The following is a 23,705-nucleotide window of genomic DNA, read 5'->3' on the forward strand; positions in this document are numbered from 1 at the left end:
TTTCTTTTTTTTTTTTTTTAGAGCATTCTAATCATAAGTGAAGTTCGTCTAGTGCACGTCTAGTGTCATGTTTAGCGCTTTACCAAAGAATTATCATTTTATTCGAGAATTAATAATTGAGTCATTATTATTATTATTATTCTCATTGTTCGCAATCATTTTGTGATATAATCCCGTTGTCCGTTCGAGTATCACAGTTTATCGAGTATGATATGTTAATATTAGCGTTAAATCGATAGTAATAAAAGTGATTTTTATTTTCTTTTTTTCTTTTTTTTTTTTTCTTTTTCTTTTCTTTCGTATATATTATTTAATTATATTGTATACGTATTATAATATGCGTTCAATGTCCGTAAATGAACTCACCCGTTCGACAATGAACTCATCCGATTGTATGATATTGCTATGATCATGTTATAAAATCGAAAAATACAAATTGCCAGTTTGCGTAACTAGGCGAGCAAAGATTTTCAAAATTGAGATACATAGTTTTATTGTTTTTTATTTTTTTTTCTTTTTTTTTTTTTTTTTTACTTAAGTTTCGTTTAAAGCATTTAATACGCGTGCGAAGTATTAATTATTATTTTTTAATTTTTTCTACGCTTTTTTTTGTTGCGACAACCCTTCCCCCTCCACCACTCTTTTAAATAGAAATATTCAAGTTTATCATGCAAAATTACAATCATCCTTTCTGTATATGTATATATGTTTGTGTTTGTATGTTTATAGAGTAAACGGATATTGTTTTGGCTCACCTAGTTACGTTTTCCCGCGTACGATATAATAGGTTAGAGCACTTTTAGGGTTGAATCAGAAACATACTGATGGTCTGTAAAGGCCAGTGTATCCGCATAATCGTGCACGTAATGCAGGTAACAATATTGCAGCTGCTGATAGATTGTCTTGCAGTTGGGAACATTCGCATATAAGTAGATACATCTTGTCACCCTGGGACATCGATTTGTGCAATGTTATTCGTCTAAGTCCAACTGATTTCGGTAAATATCGATACATCATTCTGGCACCTATAATTATTAATAATAATAATAATTATTATTATTTTCATTATATTAGATAATATATCATATACAGGTAACCTATAGTAACCTAATCTAACCTATAACAGAATTTCGGTCTAATATGATTTAAAAAAAATTGGTGGAAATTTTGATACAGCACTGTATTTTTAGAGTAATGGATGTGAGATAATGGTTGTTTAAAACATTTTAAAATTTAAATTATATTTTAATAATAATGATATGATGGAATATATTTTAAGGTATTTTTAAAACCTATTTACAGTCTTATAAAAGGGTTACCCATATATATATTTAACTATATTGTTAATTATATTATTAAAATAACAAATAAATAAATAAAAAAAATTAGATAGAATAAAATTACTTACTTACTTTCATATATAAATATATAATTATATTATATATATAAATTAAAAATAATTAATAAAATATAAATTTTAAATAATGAGTTGTCAAGTAAATAATTGCGGATTTTGTCGATAGGTGGCTTTTAGAAAATAATTGCGAATTTTGTCGATAGGTGGCTTTTTAAAATCACCAATAATTTAATTGCCAGCCTAATGTATTAATATATTTAATTATATTGTTAACTATAGTATTAAATTACCAATAAATAAATAAAAAGATGAAAGTAAATAAGTAAATAAATAAAAGTAAATAAAATAATTAGGTAAGTACCACTCCAATAAAGCCAATTTTGTTCAAACTTGAGACCATCGTCACCCTCGAATACTTTGAAGATCGAGACAATGTAACCGGTGGACGGAATAGGTGGTCTACCACCTGGTGGTTCCAACGGTGGTCTTGCTATCGTAGCAACTTCGTTGAATAAATCCAATGTATGACTAGCAGCGTATCTAAGGTCACGTGGATCGAACTTTCTCAAGGCCGCGCATTGAACTTCGTTGTAAAAATCAAGGGGATCCGTGTTTTGTTTATTTATCAGATAATACGTTATGAACGGGAAATCAGCTGTAACATATAAACAATAATTTATTAGAATAATATTATTCAATTATTTTTGAATTATTTAATTAAATTAAATCGTGTTAACTTTGTATTATGATAAAATATGTTAAATTATTTAAAATAATATATAATATTGGGTTGGCAAGTAAATAATTGCAGATTTTGTCGATAGATGGCTTTTTAAACTCAGCAATGGCTTACTTGCCAACCCAATACATTTTGATAAAATCTTGTTACGTATTTGTTCAATTTAATTATGTTAAAATCTTATTTAAAAATTGAAATTAATTATAAATAATTTTGTTTTTGCTTATAATCAACTTACCATTCTTTTCCATATTCGTTAATAAAATACTTTGAGAAGCTGATGGTGCAATCTCTGCGACGAGTTCTGCAGCAGTGTCACGTTGCAAAACGAGAGGTCTTGAAACAGGTGACTCTACCAAAGGATCCAAGGGTTCCAAGGGTGTCATGAAATGTGCCAGAACACATTGTTTTGGGTCCTCTACCTCCAAAATCGAGAGCGGGCTGCCGGATCTTTTCTTGTCCGCTATTGGGGCGCTCTTTTAAAACATTGAAAGTTTATTTTTACAAAGAAAAGCACAAAACAAAAACCCTACAAGTAATCCCTAACTCCTGATACTCCAGATTTGTCTAATTCTCACGAAGTTTTTTGTTTTTTTTTTGTTTTTTAAGGTTGTACTTTTATCCCGTGTGTGATCTGCGCATATTTGTTTTGTAATTTTTTTTTTTTTTTTGGATGGGTGGGGTTTCATCAGTACGTAATAGAATTTTATGTTGTTAAATTAGAACTCGTTTGCGATTGAATTTTATTTCGTTCGGGTGTTTAGTAACACGAATAACACATACTTTCGTCTAAATTTAACTCAGTCAGAGACGTTTGTATTTACAAGGTTGATTCGCGTAGTTCTCTCTTTCTCTTTTTCTATTTGTTTCTCTTTAGTTACAAACTTGTGTATTCCAGTTTTAACAGGTGCATACTCGTTCATTTAAATTATCAAAGTACCCCTGTGTATGTATATGTAACTACTTTTTTTTAGACATATCAACTTTTTCAACCTTTTTAAATAAGAATTAATTTTTTGACAATTTTTTTATGGCGGGAAAATATGTTTGTTTCCTTTTTCCTCTAACTGTACATCGGAAATAATTATTTTTGATGCGACCAAACCAAAAAATACTTCACTGATTGAGTTATCAAATGTTTGTTTTATTTATTATTGATATTAATTATCATTATAAAAAACTAAACGTTCACATATGTGGCCAAATGCGTGAAGAGGTTAATTTTATTTCCTATTGTTTTTGTCTTAAACTCGAAATAATTGTTTGAATTTAATTGTGAGTTTGACACCTACCGGTACACCAGCAGGTAGAAATCTTTCCAATGATGCTAGTGGTATGATGAAACAATCACGGTCCAATGTTGCTAAGGAAATTGGTTCACCACGTGGTGGACTATTACCGGATACGACAAGGGGTGTATAGGCACCGGATGATTTGTTACCGCTAAATGACACCTGAAAATAACAATTAACAAATTATTTATTGATTCTATTCATTTTTTATTAATCGTGTTAGAAAGAAATCATATTTTAGCAAGTTGAAAACTACTGATTGGTTTATCTCAACTAAAGATGTGTGTAAACTATTAAAATGTTTTAATGGTTTTAGGTTATGTTCAATTTATATTTTACTATGAACTTTTCAGAAATATCCTACGAACTTTTCGGAAATACCCTAACCTACGAACTTTTCAGAAATACGCTAGGAACTTTTCGGAAATATCCTAACCTACGAACTTTTTGGAAATACCCTAACCTATAAACTTTTCGGAAATACCCTAACCTACGAATTTTTCGGAAATATCCACCTTAAGAATTTTTTTTAAAGAATGCAATCGCCGTATAATGCACGATATAAAAAAGTAAATTAATTTACGATTAATAAATTAAAATATAAATAATAAATTTGTATATATAATTTTTTTTTATATATATTTATTATTTTATTATTATTATTATTATTATTATTATTATTATTTTTATTATATTTTTATTATATTTTTTATATTTATTATTTTATTATTATATTATTTATTTATTTATTTATTTATATATTATAATATTGGGATTTAAATACTAACTCGTGTTACAGAATTAGTTTTGTTCTTTTTCTTAAAAAGAAGAAAAATGTTCGTGACATTGAAAAATTGATTAGAAAGAAGTATTATCTATATCATTATTAATTATTTATCGTTAGAATGCTACGTGAAAAAGAACAAATTTATGAAATAAAAATAAATTTCACTAGAAATTGTTCTTTTACAACTTACTATGTGTAACCACAATTGTGTTTAAATCTTAAATGAAGAGAATTCTCGTAATCTGCCGATCTCCTACGCGTATTTTATCGATCGACTCGTAAAACGGAAATGTTTTTCCTTTTTTTTCTTTTTTCCTGATCAATACTTATTGTTCAATACAATAATATATGGAACATCTTGATTTTTTTTCTTTCTCAACATGTTGTTCGTAATATAAAAATGAAAAAAAAACAAACACAAATTATTAAAAATATACCCGTATACTTCATTGACACATTCAATTATTCAACTATTCACAAAAAATTGAAATATAACATGTACGAGATAATACGAACAAAAAACAGATGTGTGCAGATCACACAGGGTAGAAGTGAAACCTTCAAAGAAATCCACCATGCTTCAAAATAATTCAATTGTAATACAGTGCCATCTATTGAAAGAACCTTACAGAATCTAGATAAAAATCTCTGAATAAAAATCTTTCAATTAGTAATAAAAAATAATAAAATAAAACATACAAATTGTGCTATGTGCTAAGTTGGAAAAAATCACGTGAAATAAAATCAATTTCATTTAAGATAAATTGAGTAATTTCGAAATTATTAGTGGACAAACATATTGTGACAACTGAATTTTTATATATAGAATTTAATTAATTAATTAATTAATTAATATATAGAATTAAATTATATATTGAATTTTATTAATTAATTAATTATTTTTGTTTCATCGATTTTCCGTACTTTCGTTTCACGTTTTTTCGTTTCACGTTATTTCGTTTCACGATTTTCAAATCACCCTGATTCTAAAGAAATTTTCACTTCAAAAATAAATTATGAAAAATATTTGTCTCTATCATTTAACAGATACTACATTTTGTAATTTACTACACGTCAAATGATCCACGCTTGTGACGTACAATAAGATAAGGGTTTAGAAACTTCGCGTGTCTGTTTGATCATGTGTAGGTGTAATTTTATGTTAACACGTTTGATACACAGTCTACCATTTCCTCTATAACTTTCTCGTCCTTGTAAAATTATCCATACAATCGTTGAAGCATACTAATGCACTACCACCATTACCATCACTATTACCACTACCTTGTTGTTCTTCCTTTAGCGTTCCTTGTGAATTGTACGAATTCAAACGAAAATGATCTTTTAACTTTATGATAAGAAACTTAGAATGAAAATTGGAATATATATTTAAACTCACATTCTCGCATATATCAAAATGTCTTTGAAATCAAATACGAATTATTATACTTCATTTCATTTATAATATAATATAATATAATATAATATTTTTGTTATTATATTTATAAATTATTTAAATATAATTGTTGATCTCTCGTAACGAGTGCAATGTGGAAAATGGAGTTACGAGAAACAGTATACTTGAATAAATTTTTTAAAAATAAATAATTGCAATATTTTTCATAAATAATTGCACTATTTTATGAGAGGAAAATGTAATGATTGAAGTGCTAATTTTTTTTTTTATAAAGTCATAAAATAAACAATTTAATTATCTTAAATTACGATATAATTTCGTTGATTTACTTTTGATTTTTATTCAAATTAATTTCAAACACGTTTATAATATGTGTAATTAATGAAACAATACTATAACTAATAATTTTAAAATAAACTATTATTTAATTTAATATAATAAATTATAGTATTACTATAATTAATTAATTAAATCATATTCTATAAAAAAAAAAAATAAAATAGCGTTTACATTTGAATACAAGTTTGTGAACCATGTAATTGATTTTAATTATTTTGTAAATGTATAAATATCTCAAAAATCAATATTCGAAATAATATTGGTTTGACAAGTAAATAATTGTGCTCATAATTATCAAAGTGGTCTAAGTTAAAATAAAAAAAAAATACAAAATGAGTTTATCAGTTAGTACACATTACATTATTTTAAACTAAATAAATTCAATTTAATTTTCACGATATTGTTAAAAATAAATCGTTAGATAATGTTTGTTATTTCAACATTACATTGAATTGATGTAATGTTCAAATATAAATCTTGAAATATCTCGAAAGAAGAGATACATGACTTAGATCAATTTCATAATTATGGGCACAATTGCAAATTTAATCGATAGGTGGCTTTTTAAAATCATCAATGACTTAGTTACAAGCCCCAATATAACCACGAGGATCATTTTTATTCATATTTTATTTATTCACTTAAATAAACAAATATATTCAGATGTTTTATGTTTCTCATAACTCACAATTTTTGATGATATTTTTTATTTCGGAGACATCCTCAGTCTGTGAGTATGTATAACAATGTATTTTTTGTTTGTTTGTTTGTTTGTTTGCAGTAAGAATGTTTCTATTCATTATTTAGTGTTTTGAAAACATTTCGAAAATGAGATCCTTGACACAATGTCTCTTCTACTCTTGTCTGACTCTGTTTTCTCCTGTCGTGTGATTCATAATGCAGTATAATAATTGTGGTGCAGTCATGAATCGTGTTAGAGTACGAGTTATACAATATAACAGTGTCACGCATAACGAGAATTCGAATTGTAAAGTTTCATTGGTTTGAAGTGAACGCGTTAAAGGGATAACTTGGACATAATGATATGTTACACTTCTAAATATATATATATATAGATGGCTAGTTATTTATAGAAAATTAGCATAACGCGTATATTAACACTCGAAACGTTACGGCCTGCACGAAACCACGATTTGCAATGAAATATCGTCACGCGTTAGTTTTTTGCCAACGTGTTAAGAGCAACGAGCCTTTATTTCTTTTTTTCTATTTTTTTTTTTTTTTTTTCAACGAAATTTTATGAAGATATCGCGTGAGATGATATACACATACATGTTTCACACATACATCAGAATCTTTGAAACATCTCATACATTTTCATCATAACGTCCATAAACGCGTGTTATAAAATTAATACGTTTTACCGGACCATGAATTTGATGAACACTTTTGAATTGTATTACGATGAAAGTAGCAATAAAATTATATAAAAAAAAAAAAAAGAAGAGAGATTAAGATAATAAGAAAATTGTAGTGATTACGTAACGAGTTTGACCGATAAACACGCATATAGAATTTCAGAAATAAAGAACAATAGGATTAAACCTTTTTGCATTCTTCTGTGTCAAGTGTGACTCGATATTAGTTTTTTTTTTTTATCTTAAAAGATATCATACACTTAATAAATTACAAAATACAATAGTCTAAATATTACAAAACAAATATATTTAAATTTGCCATATTTTGAAATTAAAATAAATGACAAATATAAAACATTAGCATTGAAAATTTACTAGGAAGAAAATTAAAATACAATTTGGAGTGCAAAAAGTATTAAAATATGTAGTTGCTTATTTCAAAGATTTATCTGTATAAAAATGAATAAACAATTAAAAAAAACAAAAAAACAAATATAATAAATAATAAATACCTGTCTAGAGGCAGTCGGTGTTGGCGGTTCGGACGGTTCCTTCGTTTGTTGATGATTCTGCTTCCTTTTACTCTGATTGGCGGATAGTGGGCCTTGCGCCGTACCGGAGTTAGTTCCCCCACCACCGGCGCCGCCGCCACCACCGCCGCCGCCTCCCCCCCACTTGACAACATGCGGGCCAGAGCTACGACGCGGCGAGGGTCCCAGTCGTTCTCCGGCATCGGAATCGGGTGGTGCACCGAGCGGTCCACCTGTGGGTGGCGATAGGAACAAATGAGTTCGATAACCGAAACTCTGATGCTCGTGATCGCCCATCGACGATGGATAATAGCCGAATTCTCTGCTTCGTCTAATAGCACCACGTCCGGAAATAACCGATTGACCTCGAGTTATACCGTAACGATTTCCAAGACCCAAACACGTTACACCACCATAAACTCCACTTCCTCCACCAACTCCTACACCTGCACCACCACCACCACCACCACCACCAAGTTTAATTTCTCCCAATCCACTACCAACTCCTCCGGTTATTCCACCACCACCACCACCACCTCCGCCGGCACCCTTCTCCACGCCGAAGTTCTTGCGGAACATAAGATTCATGATTTGGATGATGTGGATAAATCTCTTTTTTTATTTTTATTTTTATTTTTTTTTTCTTCGGCTAGAGATTAGTTTTAAATAATCGATGACATTTATACACTTGGTTGAAACAAGCAAATGCAAAAGCAATGACGATTATGATACTTGTTTGTTGTTTGTTGTTTGTTATTGGTAGTGCAGTTTATAATTCACGTCAAATACCTTATCTCTTATTAAAGTATCATTTTACATGCCCCATGTGTGTAATGTATACATAATGGAACCTGTTTGATGTACGATCCATCCCAAACCGGTCAGACCCCGTTTATTATTGACTCCTCCTCCCTTTATCACTCAAAGAGAGGGAGTATTTAAATTTTCAAGAGAAAACAACATATTTCATCCCCTTCGAGAATAAATATCTCTTTTGTGATCAATGATTAGAATAATTAAACATAAATAATATGTTTAATCTTTGGAAGAACTTGTTTTTTTTTTTTTTTTTTTTTATTTACATTGAAGTAATACGTGTTGATTGATGTTGTGTGATGAAAGATGAAAAGAAAGGGGTGTTCAAAATGAAATAAAAAAGAGAGAAAGAAAGAGAGATATTTAATTGAATAGGTTTACAAAATGTTCCAAATATTAAACGCGTTTATAGATCGAATATTTGTTGTTTTGTTTTTTATTGAACCTTGACCTAGGTAATTTTATATATATATATAATACGAAGGGGAAACTGGTAAACCTAGTGAGAAGGTTCGCGCACTACTATTACACACCTTCATGGACTGTCGACTTGATACTGCCAGATCGAACGTAACTTCTCTTCCTCGCCCTTCCTTCCTTCTTTCCTTTCCTTCCTTCCTTTACTTCAACGAGCCAAATTCAAAACGGTTGGGTTATAACTCATACGTTCACTCAAGCAAAACCTAGTCATATCTTTTTTTGAAATCGTTGAATTTTTTGGTCAACCTGATTATGCTAAGTTTTTGATTGAATTATTTTATTTGAGGGGGTTTTAGGTTTTTATTATGATACCTTGGTAATGGTAATTGATAATTGTATGATATAGTTAATGTTTTATATAATATATAGATATATATTATATATCTATATATAGAGTTTAAGTTTGATATTGTATATAAGTATTATATAGTTAATATATAATTATTTTAATAATTAATACATTAATATATATATTTATATTATTTTATATTTATAGTATTTTATATTTATAGTATTTTAAATTTATATTATTTTATATTTATAGTATTTTATATTTATAATTTATATTTATATTATTTTATATTTACAGTATTTTAAATTAATAATATTTTATATTTATAGTATTTTATATTTATAGTATTTAAAATTTTTAATTTATATTTATAGTATTTTATATTTATATTATATATATATATATAAATTAATTTATTATATATTAATAAATTATAATATATAATATAATATTAATTATAATAATTACACATAATAAACTATAATATAATATATAATAATTGAAATAGTTTATAAATTTGCAAAACCAATTTCTGTATTTTATATTTATTTTTTGAACATAAATAAACCCATATATCTAAATGATTATTATTATAAATTCAATTAATATTCAAACACCTTGGTATCATAATAAAACCCATGAAACGAATACAATCAATTATTGTTTTTTACTTTCAATCAATTTTATTAGAACAATATTATTTCTAATAACAATAAAATATTATCATTATTAATTTAACTTCCACTATTCGATCGTAATTTTGATCTAAATTGATGTCTAATAATTTACGATTAGTATTCAATTAGAAAGTTTTATTTGAATTCTGTGTTTTTTTTTTTTTTTTTTTTTTCTTTCATTTGGAACTAAGGTGTCACATGCACGTGTCGAATCTCATTTTCGATTACAAATTGAACTTTACAGTAAACTAATTATCACTAATTACTAACTACAACTGTTACACGTTCAATTTCAACATTGTTTTCCATTCGTTGAAAACTTTTGAATGAAATCAAAGAAGAAGAAGAAGAAGACGAAGAATTTGTTGAAATATTCTAACTCGATTGTTAACTATCGAGATTGTTTCTTTTATCGATTCTTTCACGTGTTGTTGTCAAACTTTAACATAACTACCACTTAAAATACTACTTTACTCAAATTAAATTATCTTCTTGATGATCCTCTTAACTTAAATACATTCTATTATTTCTATTTCTATTTCTATTTCTATTTCTATTTCTATTTCTCTCTTTCTCTCAGTTTTATTCTCATTTTATTTTATTTTTTTTTTTTTTTATTTGACCTCTTGGCATGTTGGTGGTGTCTTTGGCAAATGTACTAGACAATAACATTTAAAAACAATTTTTTAAAAGCGACAAATAATTATGCAAGAACGTTTGTTATTTAGTTATTTAAAAAAAAAAAAAAAGCATACGAAATTATTATACAGAAACACAATTATAATAATAACAATAATATTATTATATTTTTTTATTTTTATTTTTTATATTTAATATTATTAATATTATTAAATATAAAATTAATATTTATATTATTGAATAATAAATATATAAATATATTTTTTAATTTTTATAATTATATTATAAATATTATATAAATTATATTATTATGTAAAATAATATTTAATAAAATTTAATATATAATATAATATATTAAATAATATAATTATATAATTTATATAATTATATATTACATATAATATATATAATTTAAAATTTAATTATATATAATATATATATATATATATATATATATATATATATAATAATTAATATAAATATTATTTTATATAATAATATAAATATTAAAAATATATAAATATATGAATAAATATAAATATAAAAAAAAAAATATAAAATAATAATTTATATAAATTTAAATTACTCAATAAAATCTTTAATCATTTAAATTAAAATTTACATTGCTATTTATTGTGCTATCATTTAATTTCTTATTTTATTTATTTATTTATTTTTTTTTTATTTCAATTTTATTTAAAATAAATTGCCCTATAACACTTTGTAAAAAACACTGAACACTTGAACACCCCCGATCCCTCATCTAGGGAGGTTTTAAAATGCTACTAAACAACAAATTAGAAATAACATCTTTCCTTTAGTTATTACAAAAGTATAAAAGTACTGTAACGTGTGTTTACATGATAAATAAGAAAAAACAAACGGGGTTGGGTAGGGGGGAGGGGGGGCGGGGGCGGGAGGGGGTGTCTTAGTAATACACGAAAACACTGGTACACGACACAAGGGTGGGTGTAGGAATAAAACAAATAAAAATAACAACACATATATATGTTTACAACGTATATAAGTTTTCATTCTATGCCAGCAACATGTTTACGTACACCAGAAATAAAAGGGGTGGGGGTAAGAAGAGATTGGATGAAGAGGACGAGGGTGGGGGTTGAAAAAACAGACTGGACTGACTGTGACTGTTTATTTTTCTGTTTTTCTGGTTTTTTTTTTTTTTTTTTTTAAAGAAATACGGACACTCACGAAGCACGTGTTCGACACAGTTAGATCGATAAACTCAATTGAAATATTCACGAGTTACGTGATGCACCACCACCAGTAGTTGTGTTGTAGTAGTTGATGGTCTTGGTACTCCTAGGTCATCAAGGTTTTTTTCTTCTCTTGCCCTTAGAAGAAGGTCACTTTTTATTGATGATAGTATAGGGGTTGTAGAAAAATGGTTTTGAATTCTTTTGCTTTCTTCTTTTCTTCGTTTTTTTTTTTTTTTTTTTTTTTTATTCTGATTTCGTTGATTATGATGAATGACACGGGCCTGAAGTATTTTATTATATTTTTGTTTTCTCTTTCTAATTAATTTGTTAGGTTTACTTAGTAATTAACCTTGAAATTTGTAACGATTGTGCGTTTTTTTGTTTGTTTGTTTGTATTTTTTAGGTTGGATTGAAGATGAGACAAAAAAAATATGATAGAAAGTTTGGATGGTTAATTAAATGTAAAAACAAAAAAAAAAACAAAAAAAAATGGTGAAAGGAATGGACTCCCAAAAAATAAAATAAAAAAGGAACGATTTTAGAATCACGCTATTCCGCACGAGTGGCACCCCTTCACTGCGAGGAACGTGTGCACGAGGCGTCGCGACGCTTTAAATCAGGGCTGTAGAAAAGTGGGGAGTCTCGAGATTCTTTTGTATTCAACTAACAAAGTCTCGTTCGAGTTTTGTCTTTTTTTTTTTTTTTTTCTTGGAAAAAATTTCTTCTTTTCTTCTCGATTATTTATGTTTTTTGTTTTTTTTTATATTTTTGTTTGTTTATAATTGTTACAATTATTATTTTTTAATTATTCGTGTTTATTTACTTTATTTATTTTTGGGATGGGGGGAAGGATGTTGGGAATGTTTTAATACGCCATATTGAATATTTTGATATTTATATGTATATATAAATATATGTTTAATATTTATATATAAAAAAAATTAATATTTATTTATATAATGAATAATATAATTTTAATATTTATTATATATTTTATATATAATTTATTTATAATTTTATTATAATTTTTTTATAATTTTTTTATAGATTTTTTATATTTAATTTTATTATTATTATTTATTATATATTTTATATACAATTTTGTTATAATTTTATTATAATTATTTTTATAATTATATTTTAGTATAATTTGTTATTTATTTTATATATAATTTTGTCATAATATTTTTTATAATTATTTTTATGTTAATTATTATAAAAAATTTATTATTTATTTTATGTATATAATTTTTTTTATATAAATTTTATTAATTTATTTATTATTTTTTTTTTATATTTTATATATAATGTTATTACAATTTTTTTAATAATTATTTTTCCATTAAATTATATTACAATTTATTATATATATTTTATATACAATAAATATTAATATTCATTAATATTATTTACAAAAAAAAATTTAATTACATATAATAAAAAAAAAAATTATTTTCATTATAATAATTTTTTTTTTTTTTTTTTTTTTTTTAGTTACAATTTCTTACGATACAATTATTATTAAAATATTAATGAAATAATTTTAATATACACGGATGAAAATTATTTCAAAACAAATTCTTCGTATTTTCTCTTACGTTAATATACGACGATGAAAAGAAGAAGAAGAAGAAGAAGAAAAATAAGAAAAAAAATGAAATAAAAAAGAAAAGAAATATAATAAAAGACATTGTAGGAGTAATTCTTTTTATGTTTTCGAGATCAAGATCGGATGTTTCGTATCTGTCCTTTAGTTGCTTGCCAAAAGTCACTCCTGACGCACGAATTTTGGCACCCACTTGAACGAAGGAACCGAAACGTTTTGCTTTACCTTGCCCAAACCTTACAACTTTTACGAAATACCAATGTGACAGTAACATAAAAATAAAGAAGAAAATGGGATGAGAAAAAAGTGGTGGGGGAGGATCAGCGAAGAGTGGTGGGGGATGTGAGAAGAATGGTGGGAGATGTGGCAAGTGTGGTGGGGGTTCGGTTGGAAGAATTGAGTGTTAGAAAAAGAAAGAAAATATGTGCAACACATATATATATATATGTATATGTATATATAGAAAAAAAAATATATATATATATATATTTGTGTTAGTTCTTTTCTCTCGTCACGATTGTACTACTGTTTGGGTTGAAATTTATGATCTTTCATACTCCAGTTGGCAAACTCTGCAAACTTAAAATGCGAGATTCATAGCCTGGTGGCCAGTTTATTTCTTGGATATTGAATTGAACATTTTTCTCTTGGATTTATTTTCTATTTGATTTCATTTCTTTATCTTCTTACTCCTTCTGTTTTTTTTTTTTTTTTTTTTCCGTATCATTGAACTTACTTTTACTTCTTTTTTTTTTATTTTTGGAACACGAGATATCGTTTTGCTTTTGCGTTAGTTTTAAAAATAAATTTACAATTGAAGTTGATTTATTATTTTGAAAAATTTTTGTAAGAAAAATTGTGTTGAAAAAAAATTTTTGAATTTATTTGCTAGAATTTTATTTTATTTTATTTTTTTTTATTTTGTATTTTGTATTAAAGAAAATTTGATATTGTTAAATATAATTATTTTTTATTTAAATATATATTATAATATATGTTATTAAATTTATTTACAATTATATTATTTATATATAATTATTATTTATTTATTATTTATATATTATTTTATATTTAATATATTTGTATATTATTTTTTATTTAATATATTATAAGATATTAAAATTTTTTTGATATTACAGTGAACCCTAACAAAAGTTCGTGTATTTATTTTTAAATTAACATTTTCATCGCGAATTTATTACAAAATTTATTTATTACAAAAAAAAACACACACACACACACACACAATTCAATATACAATTTCAATGCAAACTTAAAACACAATAAATTCACGAATTTTTTTTTTTGAGATTCAACTCTAATATTTGTTAAATTTAAAATACATTGATTTCGTTTCATTTAAATCTCACTTTTGTTCAAATTCATTTTGTCCACATGTATTTATTTATTTATTTATTATTGTTCATAATTACCTTCTGTATTTCTTTCTGTATTTTCTTTAACGTAGTTTATATTTATGATTTTGTTTGTTTGTTTGTTTTTTTTTTATTTAATCACACTCACCATAAAACAAACACTTCACTTTCGTTAAACTTAATTATACACTTTGCCAATTAGTTTGATTATGATGAAATTGTTTAATATTGAAATAATTGTAATTATTCTTTGTAATTGAAATTAGAAGACGATTCGTAGTAGACAAAAGAAAATATAAAACTGGCAAGAAGACAAGAAGCATCAAAAAGCTTATGCTTTTAACTTTACGAATGTATTATACTTTATGGGACTGTACAACCCTGTGAGAATTTAATCTTGGCAAGCAGTTTCTAAACTATAGTCATTCGTGTTATTAATAGATACTTTTTCGAGCACGTTAAAAACACACTAGAGGAATATTTTTCTACATCAAATTATATCTCTGTCTACTTTGTTTGACGAACTCTGTCAATGTTTAATAAATTTCAAAAGTAAACGATTAGAAAAATTTATCAACAGATTACTTCATTCGTTTATAGTTTTGAATTTTTTCAAGTTAAATAATTTGAAATTAATTTTTAAACGAATTCAATTGTTGAATAATTTAAATTGACGAATTAATCCAAAATAAATAAGAAAAATTATTAACAGATGACTTCATTCGTTTATAGTTTTGAATTTTTGTCAATTAAATAATTTGAAATTAATTTTTAAATGAATTCAATTGTTGAATAATTTAAATTGACAAACCAATCCAATGTTTGACAAATTTAAAAATTAAATAAGAAAAATTATTAACAGATGATCTTCTTTGACGAACAATCCAATGTTTGACAAATTAAGAAAAGACTTCATTCGTTTATATTTTTGAATTATTAAAATTAAATAATTTTAAACATTTAGATAAATTCAGACAACGTGTTACCCCTTTAAAAGCAAAACTTTTGTATTTTTAATTAACTTAAATCGTAACATTTAATATTTATGTAGTTAGAATATATAATTAAAAAAAAAAAAAAAGAAGAAATTTATGGTGATAAAAAAAAATGGATTAAACAAATAATAAAATAATGTAGATTAATAATAATATAAATGGTTTAGTTAAAGTTCGATGAAGTTCAAGTGCTCATCGATTTCTTGCTTTAATAGTAACACATGTTGTATGACATACTCACATGCTATCTCTACATTCATCGTGTTCTTAGGGTGCGGCATTTTGCTATACATAGTCATTCGTCAGTGTAGATACATCCTTGTAATTATTGGAAATAAGTTCTATATATATATATATATATATATATACTTTCCTATTTGGAAAATTAGTTTTCATTTTTTCATTTATTTTCATTTATGAAATATTTCAGTTTTCAAATACTAATATTAGTAATAACATTCGCATTCGATTATATTCTAATTAAATTAATTACAATTAATTATATAATAAATAAATATCGTTTAATAAATTTAAAATGTAGGTAATTAAACTTAATTAAAATATAATTAAAAAATTTCTTATCAAATTAAAATTTATGAAATGAAACAAAATTAGGATAAAGTTTTGAAACTGAAGTATGAAACTTTGGTTACATTTCATTTTACAACGAATTTATTTACAAATTAAATTTATTATAAAAATTACATTTATTATAAAGTTAAATTTATTATAAAAATTACATTTATTATAAAGTTAAATTTATTATAAAAATTAAATTTATGAAAAGAAACAAAATTAGAATAAATTTCAAACTAAAATATGAAACTTTGGTTTCATTTCAATTTACAACGAATTTATTTAAAAATTAAATTTATTATAAAAATTAAATTTATTATAAAAATTAAATTTCTTTATAAAATTTAATTTAAAATAAAATTACATTTATGAAAAGAAACAAAATTCGAATAAATTCCAAAACTAATAAAGTATGAAACTTCAGCTTCATTTCAATTTACAACAAATTTATTTAAAATAATAATAATAATATTACATTTTACAGTTTCTATTAATTAATAATACTATTTTTTAGTCTTATTTATAATCACAATTCTATTTTAGTTTAGAACTAAAGTTAAGATCTATGCGTTAAACGAAATTTAATTTTTAATTTATGTTTCTTGTTCACAATTCTATTTCTAATTTATTTTTTCTATTTTCTCGAACTTTTCTCTTACTTTTTTTCTTTTTTTCTTTTTTATAAGTTCGTACTTTATTCCGTAGATTTTCTCAAAGGCCAACATTGACCATTACTCTTCCTGTTACCCAAGAAAGCATCGATTTTTTATACTCTACTACGTTCGTATATATGCTACCAGTGAATCCAAGTAGTACGAATCAATAATTGTGCTGCAAAACTATCTTCTAAAGATACTTAATATATTTCCTAATACAATTTAAATAAACAACAATTTTTATTCAATAATTTAATCACATATTTAATTATTAATTCTATCGTCAATACTATATACGATCTAATAATAATAATAATAATAATTAAACATAACAATAATATATAGAAATTTATATGAAATATAATTGCATTAAAATGAATTATTATTTCACGAGTTAAATTTTAGAAAATTTTGTCATATTGTATAAAATTAGAAAAATATTCATTTTCAAACAAATATTAATAATTATAGTTAATATAAATGATATAGCAAATTATTGATAATAATATTATTTGTTTAAGAGAACCATAATGATGATATTTTAATACGTAATTTTGTTTATTTTGAAAATAATCGTACAATACGGTGTGATGAGATATTAAAATTCATTTATCGATTTTAATTATTTACTAAAACATTCACACGAATGCTAATATACATATATATATATATAAAGTAAACACGTTTGGAAATATGTTATACTATAATCAATTTATGCGCAACACGTTAACTCGTGATATCGAGTATGAGAAACTCGTTCTTTCTACGCAGTTTAATTTTCAGTAGTTTCCTTTCACTCGAAAATCGTAATCAATATTTTTATATTAAACAGGTATAGATAACATTTTAATATACAGGCTGATTCACCAGTTCTTGTCTCCTAAATAACTTCACAAGTTTAAAAAGTGGCTAATGTTAGGTTAGGTTCAGTCATTTTCGAGATTTATTGCTCAACTCTTTGTTTTTTTTAAATACAATGTTATATTTGAATACTCATTTTCGGATAGCGGCTTTCAAGACAAATCCAATGATATGCAACATGAATATTTTTGAAAACCAACGAAGGTAAAAAATGGCGAACTCTTCCTTGTCATGGTCGCGTCATGGTCGCGTCAGAGTTGCGTCATACTTTAGTTGTTCCAACTACGGACGGAACAGATATTTTCCGAATAGTTTTATATTGGTCATTGTCAGGTTTTTGTATTTAATGTTGCACATCGTTGGATTCGTCTTGTCAACCGCTATCCGAAAATTAGTATTCAAATATAATATTGTATTTAAAAAAAAAAAACAAAAAACAAAGTTGAGCAATAAATCTTGAAAATAATTGAACCTAGGACAAAAATACTAATGTCATATTGTAGTCCTAAATATTTCATGCAACATTTTTATTAGCCACTTTTTAAACTTGTTGAGTTATTTAGGTGGTAAGTGCTGATGAATCACCGTGTATATAATATGAAAGTATTTATATCAAATACTGGTTAATTATATTAATATCCATTTATTTATTTTTTTTACGAGTAATTAGGATCTATGTATATATGTATGTGTGTAACGATAAATAAAAAAAAACGTATCAAGTGTACGTACTTGAAATAAAATGAATGTGTTTGAAGCAGTGTGCAATAAGTAACGTTCAAGCTTAGCAAGAAGCTATTGCTAAATATAAAATCGATATGATATATTTCCTCTGATATTACACTCTCGTAACATAAAATCGATTGTAAAAGTATTCCCAATTTATTCATGACGATCATCATCTTGCAAGATTAAAATCACTTGCACATTAATTTATTGAAATTGCTTTTTTTTTTTTATCGATTATCTTCAAATTTTCCTAATAAGTTCATAAAAATTACATCTCTATTCTACATTTGTTAATATAATTGTTTAAAAAAAATATATATTTGTTGATATTTTAACTTAAAAAAAAAAAAAAAAGGAAAATATTTTTCTTCAACATTTGCTAAAAAAAAAAAAAAATGTCTGATTCTCCAAACGAAGACTTAACGTAAAAATAATTAACCAACAAATATGAAAACATATATTTAGGTGAACCAAAAGTTGACAGTATTTGTAAATTTATATTTTTAAAGGGTATAAATTTTATTATTATTTTGTAATTTAAAAATATTCATTTCAAAAATTCACAGTGTTTTTAAAATATAATATTTCCAAAGTATAAATTTTGTAGAAACAATAGTTCATTAATGCAATTTATAAAACAATTTTTGATACAATAAATTTACTAATTTTTTGGTTCATTCTAATAACAACTTAGAATAAAATAGAAAATAATTTTGTAGACAAATTAAAAATTAATTCTATTAATAATATAGAAACAAAAATACAATATGGTACTTACATATTAATGCCACCGCAGCAAAATTCCGCTAATGCGCCAAACTACACCTTCAATTGTTGTGACAAATCATAGAATAAAAATTGCTGTCGCCATAACCCTGACGAAACCCTGACGAAACCGTGACGCAACCCTGACGAAACTGTGACGGTTGCTATGTGCCAAACAACAAGGTTGTTGTGTGCGAACAACAAGATTGCTCTTTATTGGCGCATTAGCGGAATTTTTGCTGCAATGGCGTTAATCCTTAAGTACCATTAGAAAGTATCCTTAAGTACCATAGAAACAAAAATACAATATTATTATTATTATTATAAAAGAAATATAATCTCACCTGTATCGTACATAGGACACGGCATGTAACCATAACGTTGTTCAGGATGTACAACGGACCTGTTCCTTTGTCCGCTAGTCATCGCAGCAAACTTGGTCACGTATTGCAAGAACTTGTCATAGAAGAGTAAAATCGTTGTTCGAATTATCGTTAAAAAATATTCTAATCTTTAATCTCTTTTCTTCTTCTTCTTCTTTTTTTTATTATTATTTTTTCGGATTTTCTTCTCAAACGATCGATCCAAATCGATCCCTTTCGAGTTATCTCAAATTGGTCAAATTAAGAACAAACAACATCCTTCGATGATCCTCCTCGGAACGTGTCATTGGTTATTGGCCAAGTTCGGCCAAGAATTAACCAATTAACGTACTGCTTGCTTGCTCACTGGGTATCGGTTTGCCAATTAGATGATTCGTCTTTTCTATCCAATCCCTGTTCTGCTTTCTGACACGTTTCTTTTCTTTTTCGGTACACATGCACTTCACGTATACACCAAAAACACACACACACACAGACAGATATATACACAATTGAATCTGTTGAAAGATAGATTACTTGTTCTTATTATTATACTTCTTCTTCCTCTTCTTCTTCTTCTTTCTGTTCTTAAGATTTCGTGCAAACCTTGTTCTCACTTAATTAGCACGAAAATAACCTCACTTTTTTTTCCTTTCTATCATTTTCTAGACTCCGCTCGTTCCCAAGTTCGGTCAACAAGCACACTGTGAGGTTAGAAAAAGGGGAAAAAGAAATTGAAAACAAAAAAATTCAGACAAAATGGCGGGGACATTTTTTTTTTTTTTTGGTTCTATTATTTTTTTAATATGTATTTTGAGAAAAGAAGAAAGACATTATTGTCCTCGTAAAAGAAAATGGGAACGATTCTTCTGCGTGTCATCGACCGTTTCTTTCTTTCATTTTTTTTTTTTTTTTTTTTTTTTGCTTTTTGAGAAGAACCGAAGAAGATCATTCCCTCTGTGTGTCTAAATCTCTCTTTCTTTCTTTCTTTCTTTCTCTCATATCAGTGGAGTAAGAAAAGATGGAAAGATTTTCGCTTGGAGCTTGCGACAAGGAGAAAGAGGTCGAACATGGTTTTGTAAGATGGATTGAGGAAAGTGGTTTTGGTTGTGTCTGTAAAATTTCTATTCTTTTTCTTTTCCTTTTTTTCTTCTTCTTTTTACAGAATTTAAAATGTTCTTTTTTTTTTTCATACTTTTGTCGTATTATTTAAACTTTGAACTGACTAGTGTCACGTACCGACATATTGAAATTTGTTTGGATTTAATTTTAATTTTTTTTTTTTTTTTTTTTGGTTATATAGAAATATAATATGTAATATATATTTTGTTTAATATTATTTATAATATTTAATATTTTTAAAATAATTTTTAATTATTAATCGATATTTTTTTTTATTTTTATCCTGTATAATGTATTTCTGTATAATTACGAAACAAAATTTCGTGCTATATGTTGGATTTTTGAGCTGTAAAAAATACAATTTGAAATATTTTTAATTATAATTTTTTAGTTTTAAGTTAAATTAATACTACTACTACTTATTATTATTATTATTAAATTTTAATTTATTATTAAATATAATACAGTTTTAATTAATTTTTTTTTATTTTCAATAATTTGATTAATTAATTATTTAATATTATACATTCAAGTATTTTTAATACTTATAATAATTTTCATTATTAAAATATATATTTAATAATTTTATTTATAATTAATAAATTTTAATTAATTTATTTGTGTAATTTATTATTATTTATTTGTCATTTGACAATATCCGTGTTATTTTTGAAAAATCAAATATTTTAATTATCTTAATAATTGTTATATTATTTCTAGTAGTATTTCATTTGAAATAATTTAATCCAATATATTTTATATAAAAAAAAATAGTTAAGATTAAAAATACATATTTTGACATGAAATAATATTTAAAACATTATGTGAAGGAAAAAAAAACACTATAAAAAAAAACGCGTTATTCTTTCATAACCTCGAAAAAAAAATGTTATCTTCAAATTCGTGTAATATTCGGGTTTTGTGATTAAAAAAAAAAAAAAATAAATAAAAAAGAACATTGTGTGATACGATACACATGTGAACAATGTCAGAATCGAGTGGCTTTTACAAATTATGAGTATACTTCAGTGTAAGATGCATTTATCGATAACGAAGGTAACGTCATAACGTCAGAAATATTGTGGAAAAAACCCGAAAAGAATAAAATGAGATAAAGATAGAGAAAGAGAGAGAGAGAGAGAGATCGTAAACATTTTGTTGCTTCGTGTAAACGCACTATCATCGTATCACCGACCTTTGTATGGTACGAAACATAAACCATAAATGGTGAGGAGGATATGCAAGCCAACAGCTGTTTACCAAATGGTACGAGTTCCAAGTAAATGGCACTGAAAATGGTTTTATCGTTCATCAAATAGAAATTTTCTTGGCTCAGTTTTCGAATACTCGTCTAATAGTTAATCAAAAGTATATTTTCAGTTACAAGTGTCCAAATTTAAACAATGCATTAGTCTAATTATTCTTTGAAAACGTTTTAATGCATTATCATGAAAAATTGAAACAATGAATATCGTGGTTTAATGTTTTTTTTTTTTTTTTTTTTAATAATTATTAACAAATTTTTTTTTTTTTTTGTAAAATATAAGGTAAAATATATTTCAATTTTATTTATTAATTATATTTATATTAAATTTTTAATTAATTATTATTCATTTTTAATTTATTATTATTATTACATTTAATACAATTTTAATTAATTTATTGATTTTTAATTTATTATTATTATTAAATTTAATATACAATTTTAATTAATTTAATTATTTTTATTTTTAATTTATTATTAAATTTAATACAATTCTAATTGATTTATTTATTTTTAATTTATTATTATTACATTTTAATTTATTGATTTTTAATTTATTATTATTATTAAATTTAATATACAATTTTAATTAATTTAATTATTTTTATTTTTAATTTATTATTAAATTTAATACAATTCTAATTGATTTATTTATTTTTAATTTATTATTATTACATTTTAATTTATTCATTTTTAATTTATTATTAAATTTAATACAATTATAATGAATTATTTTATTTTTTCAATTCATTATTATAACATTTTAATTTTTTTAATTATATAATAAATTTTATTAGATAAGAAATTAATTAATAAATTTACTTTTATTAAATTTAAAAATTCCCTCAAATGAAAAATTTCTTATTAAAAAAAAAAAAAAACACATTTTAATTTCCAACCACAAGAAAATAATAAAACATGTTTTTTTGCAATGCAAAATATTAATTATTGAATTAATAATTGAAACATATTTGTATTTATTTTTCAACAAAATAATTTGATATAAGTAGTATAATTAACTATAAAAAAAAAAAAAAAAATTATTTACAAAAAATATTCGACGAATATTATATAATTTACGAATAATTTTGTCAACTTGTAATATAAATGTTTGTTAATTCTTTTTATTGCTCATATCATTATTGAATATTTTTTATATAACAATATTAATAAATATATACATTAAGAAAGAATTCTTGAACATAAACAAAACACACCCATATATTCATTTAGAATTTATTTAAATATACGAACGAATGTTTTTTGTTCCGATTGACGTCATTTTAAATTAACATTTTATTAGCATTAGCTTCGTGTTTACAGATAAACTGAATGAAATAATTAATGAACACTATATATACTGTTTAACTATTCGATTCTTAATGATAATGTCTGTGTGTGTGTGTGTGTGTGTGTGTGTGTGTTCACA

The 23,705-nt window shown here is 24.7% G+C and overlaps 2 protein-coding genes across 8 annotated transcripts in view; one reads left to right on the forward strand and one right to left on the reverse strand.

Annotated features, from left to right (window-relative positions):
- LOC107068197 (cytochrome c oxidase assembly factor 5) overlaps positions 1-23,705 on the forward strand; it is an 84,532-nt gene that overhangs the window by 6,350 nt on the left and 54,477 nt on the right. The window lies entirely within an intron of this gene.
- LOC107068191 (uncharacterized) lies at positions 490-20,350 on the reverse strand. 6 transcript variants are annotated; one of them, XM_089170219.1, is made up of 7 exons: positions 15,095-15,112; positions 12,008-12,245; positions 7,823-8,073; positions 3,389-3,550; positions 2,335-2,572; positions 1,719-2,012; positions 490-1,025 (listed from the first exon to the last, which is right to left on the reverse strand). In XM_089170219.1, exons 1-7 carry the CDS (start codon positions 15,095-15,097, stop codon positions 811-813), a joined length of 1,401 nt encoding a protein of 466 aa, XP_089026345.1. In that variant the 5' UTR covers positions 15,098-15,112; the 3' UTR covers positions 490-810. The 6 variants fall into 6 exon arrangements, with proteins under 6 accessions (XP_089026345.1, XP_015179836.2, XP_089026344.1 ...); XM_015324350.2 differs by lacking the exons at positions 12,008-12,245; positions 15,095-15,112 and adding an exon at positions 19,873-20,350; XM_089170218.1 differs by lacking the exons at positions 12,008-12,245; positions 15,095-15,112 and adding an exon at positions 19,873-19,920 and having other exon boundaries at positions 7,823-8,407.

This window comes from Polistes dominula, unplaced genomic scaffold (assembly GCF_049000335.1).
Source record: "Polistes dominula isolate Pdom_NZ unplaced genomic scaffold, Pdom_raw_medaka contig_15, whole genome shotgun sequence".
NCBI classification, from domain to species: Eukaryota; Metazoa; Arthropoda; class Insecta; order Hymenoptera; family Vespidae; genus Polistes; species Polistes dominula.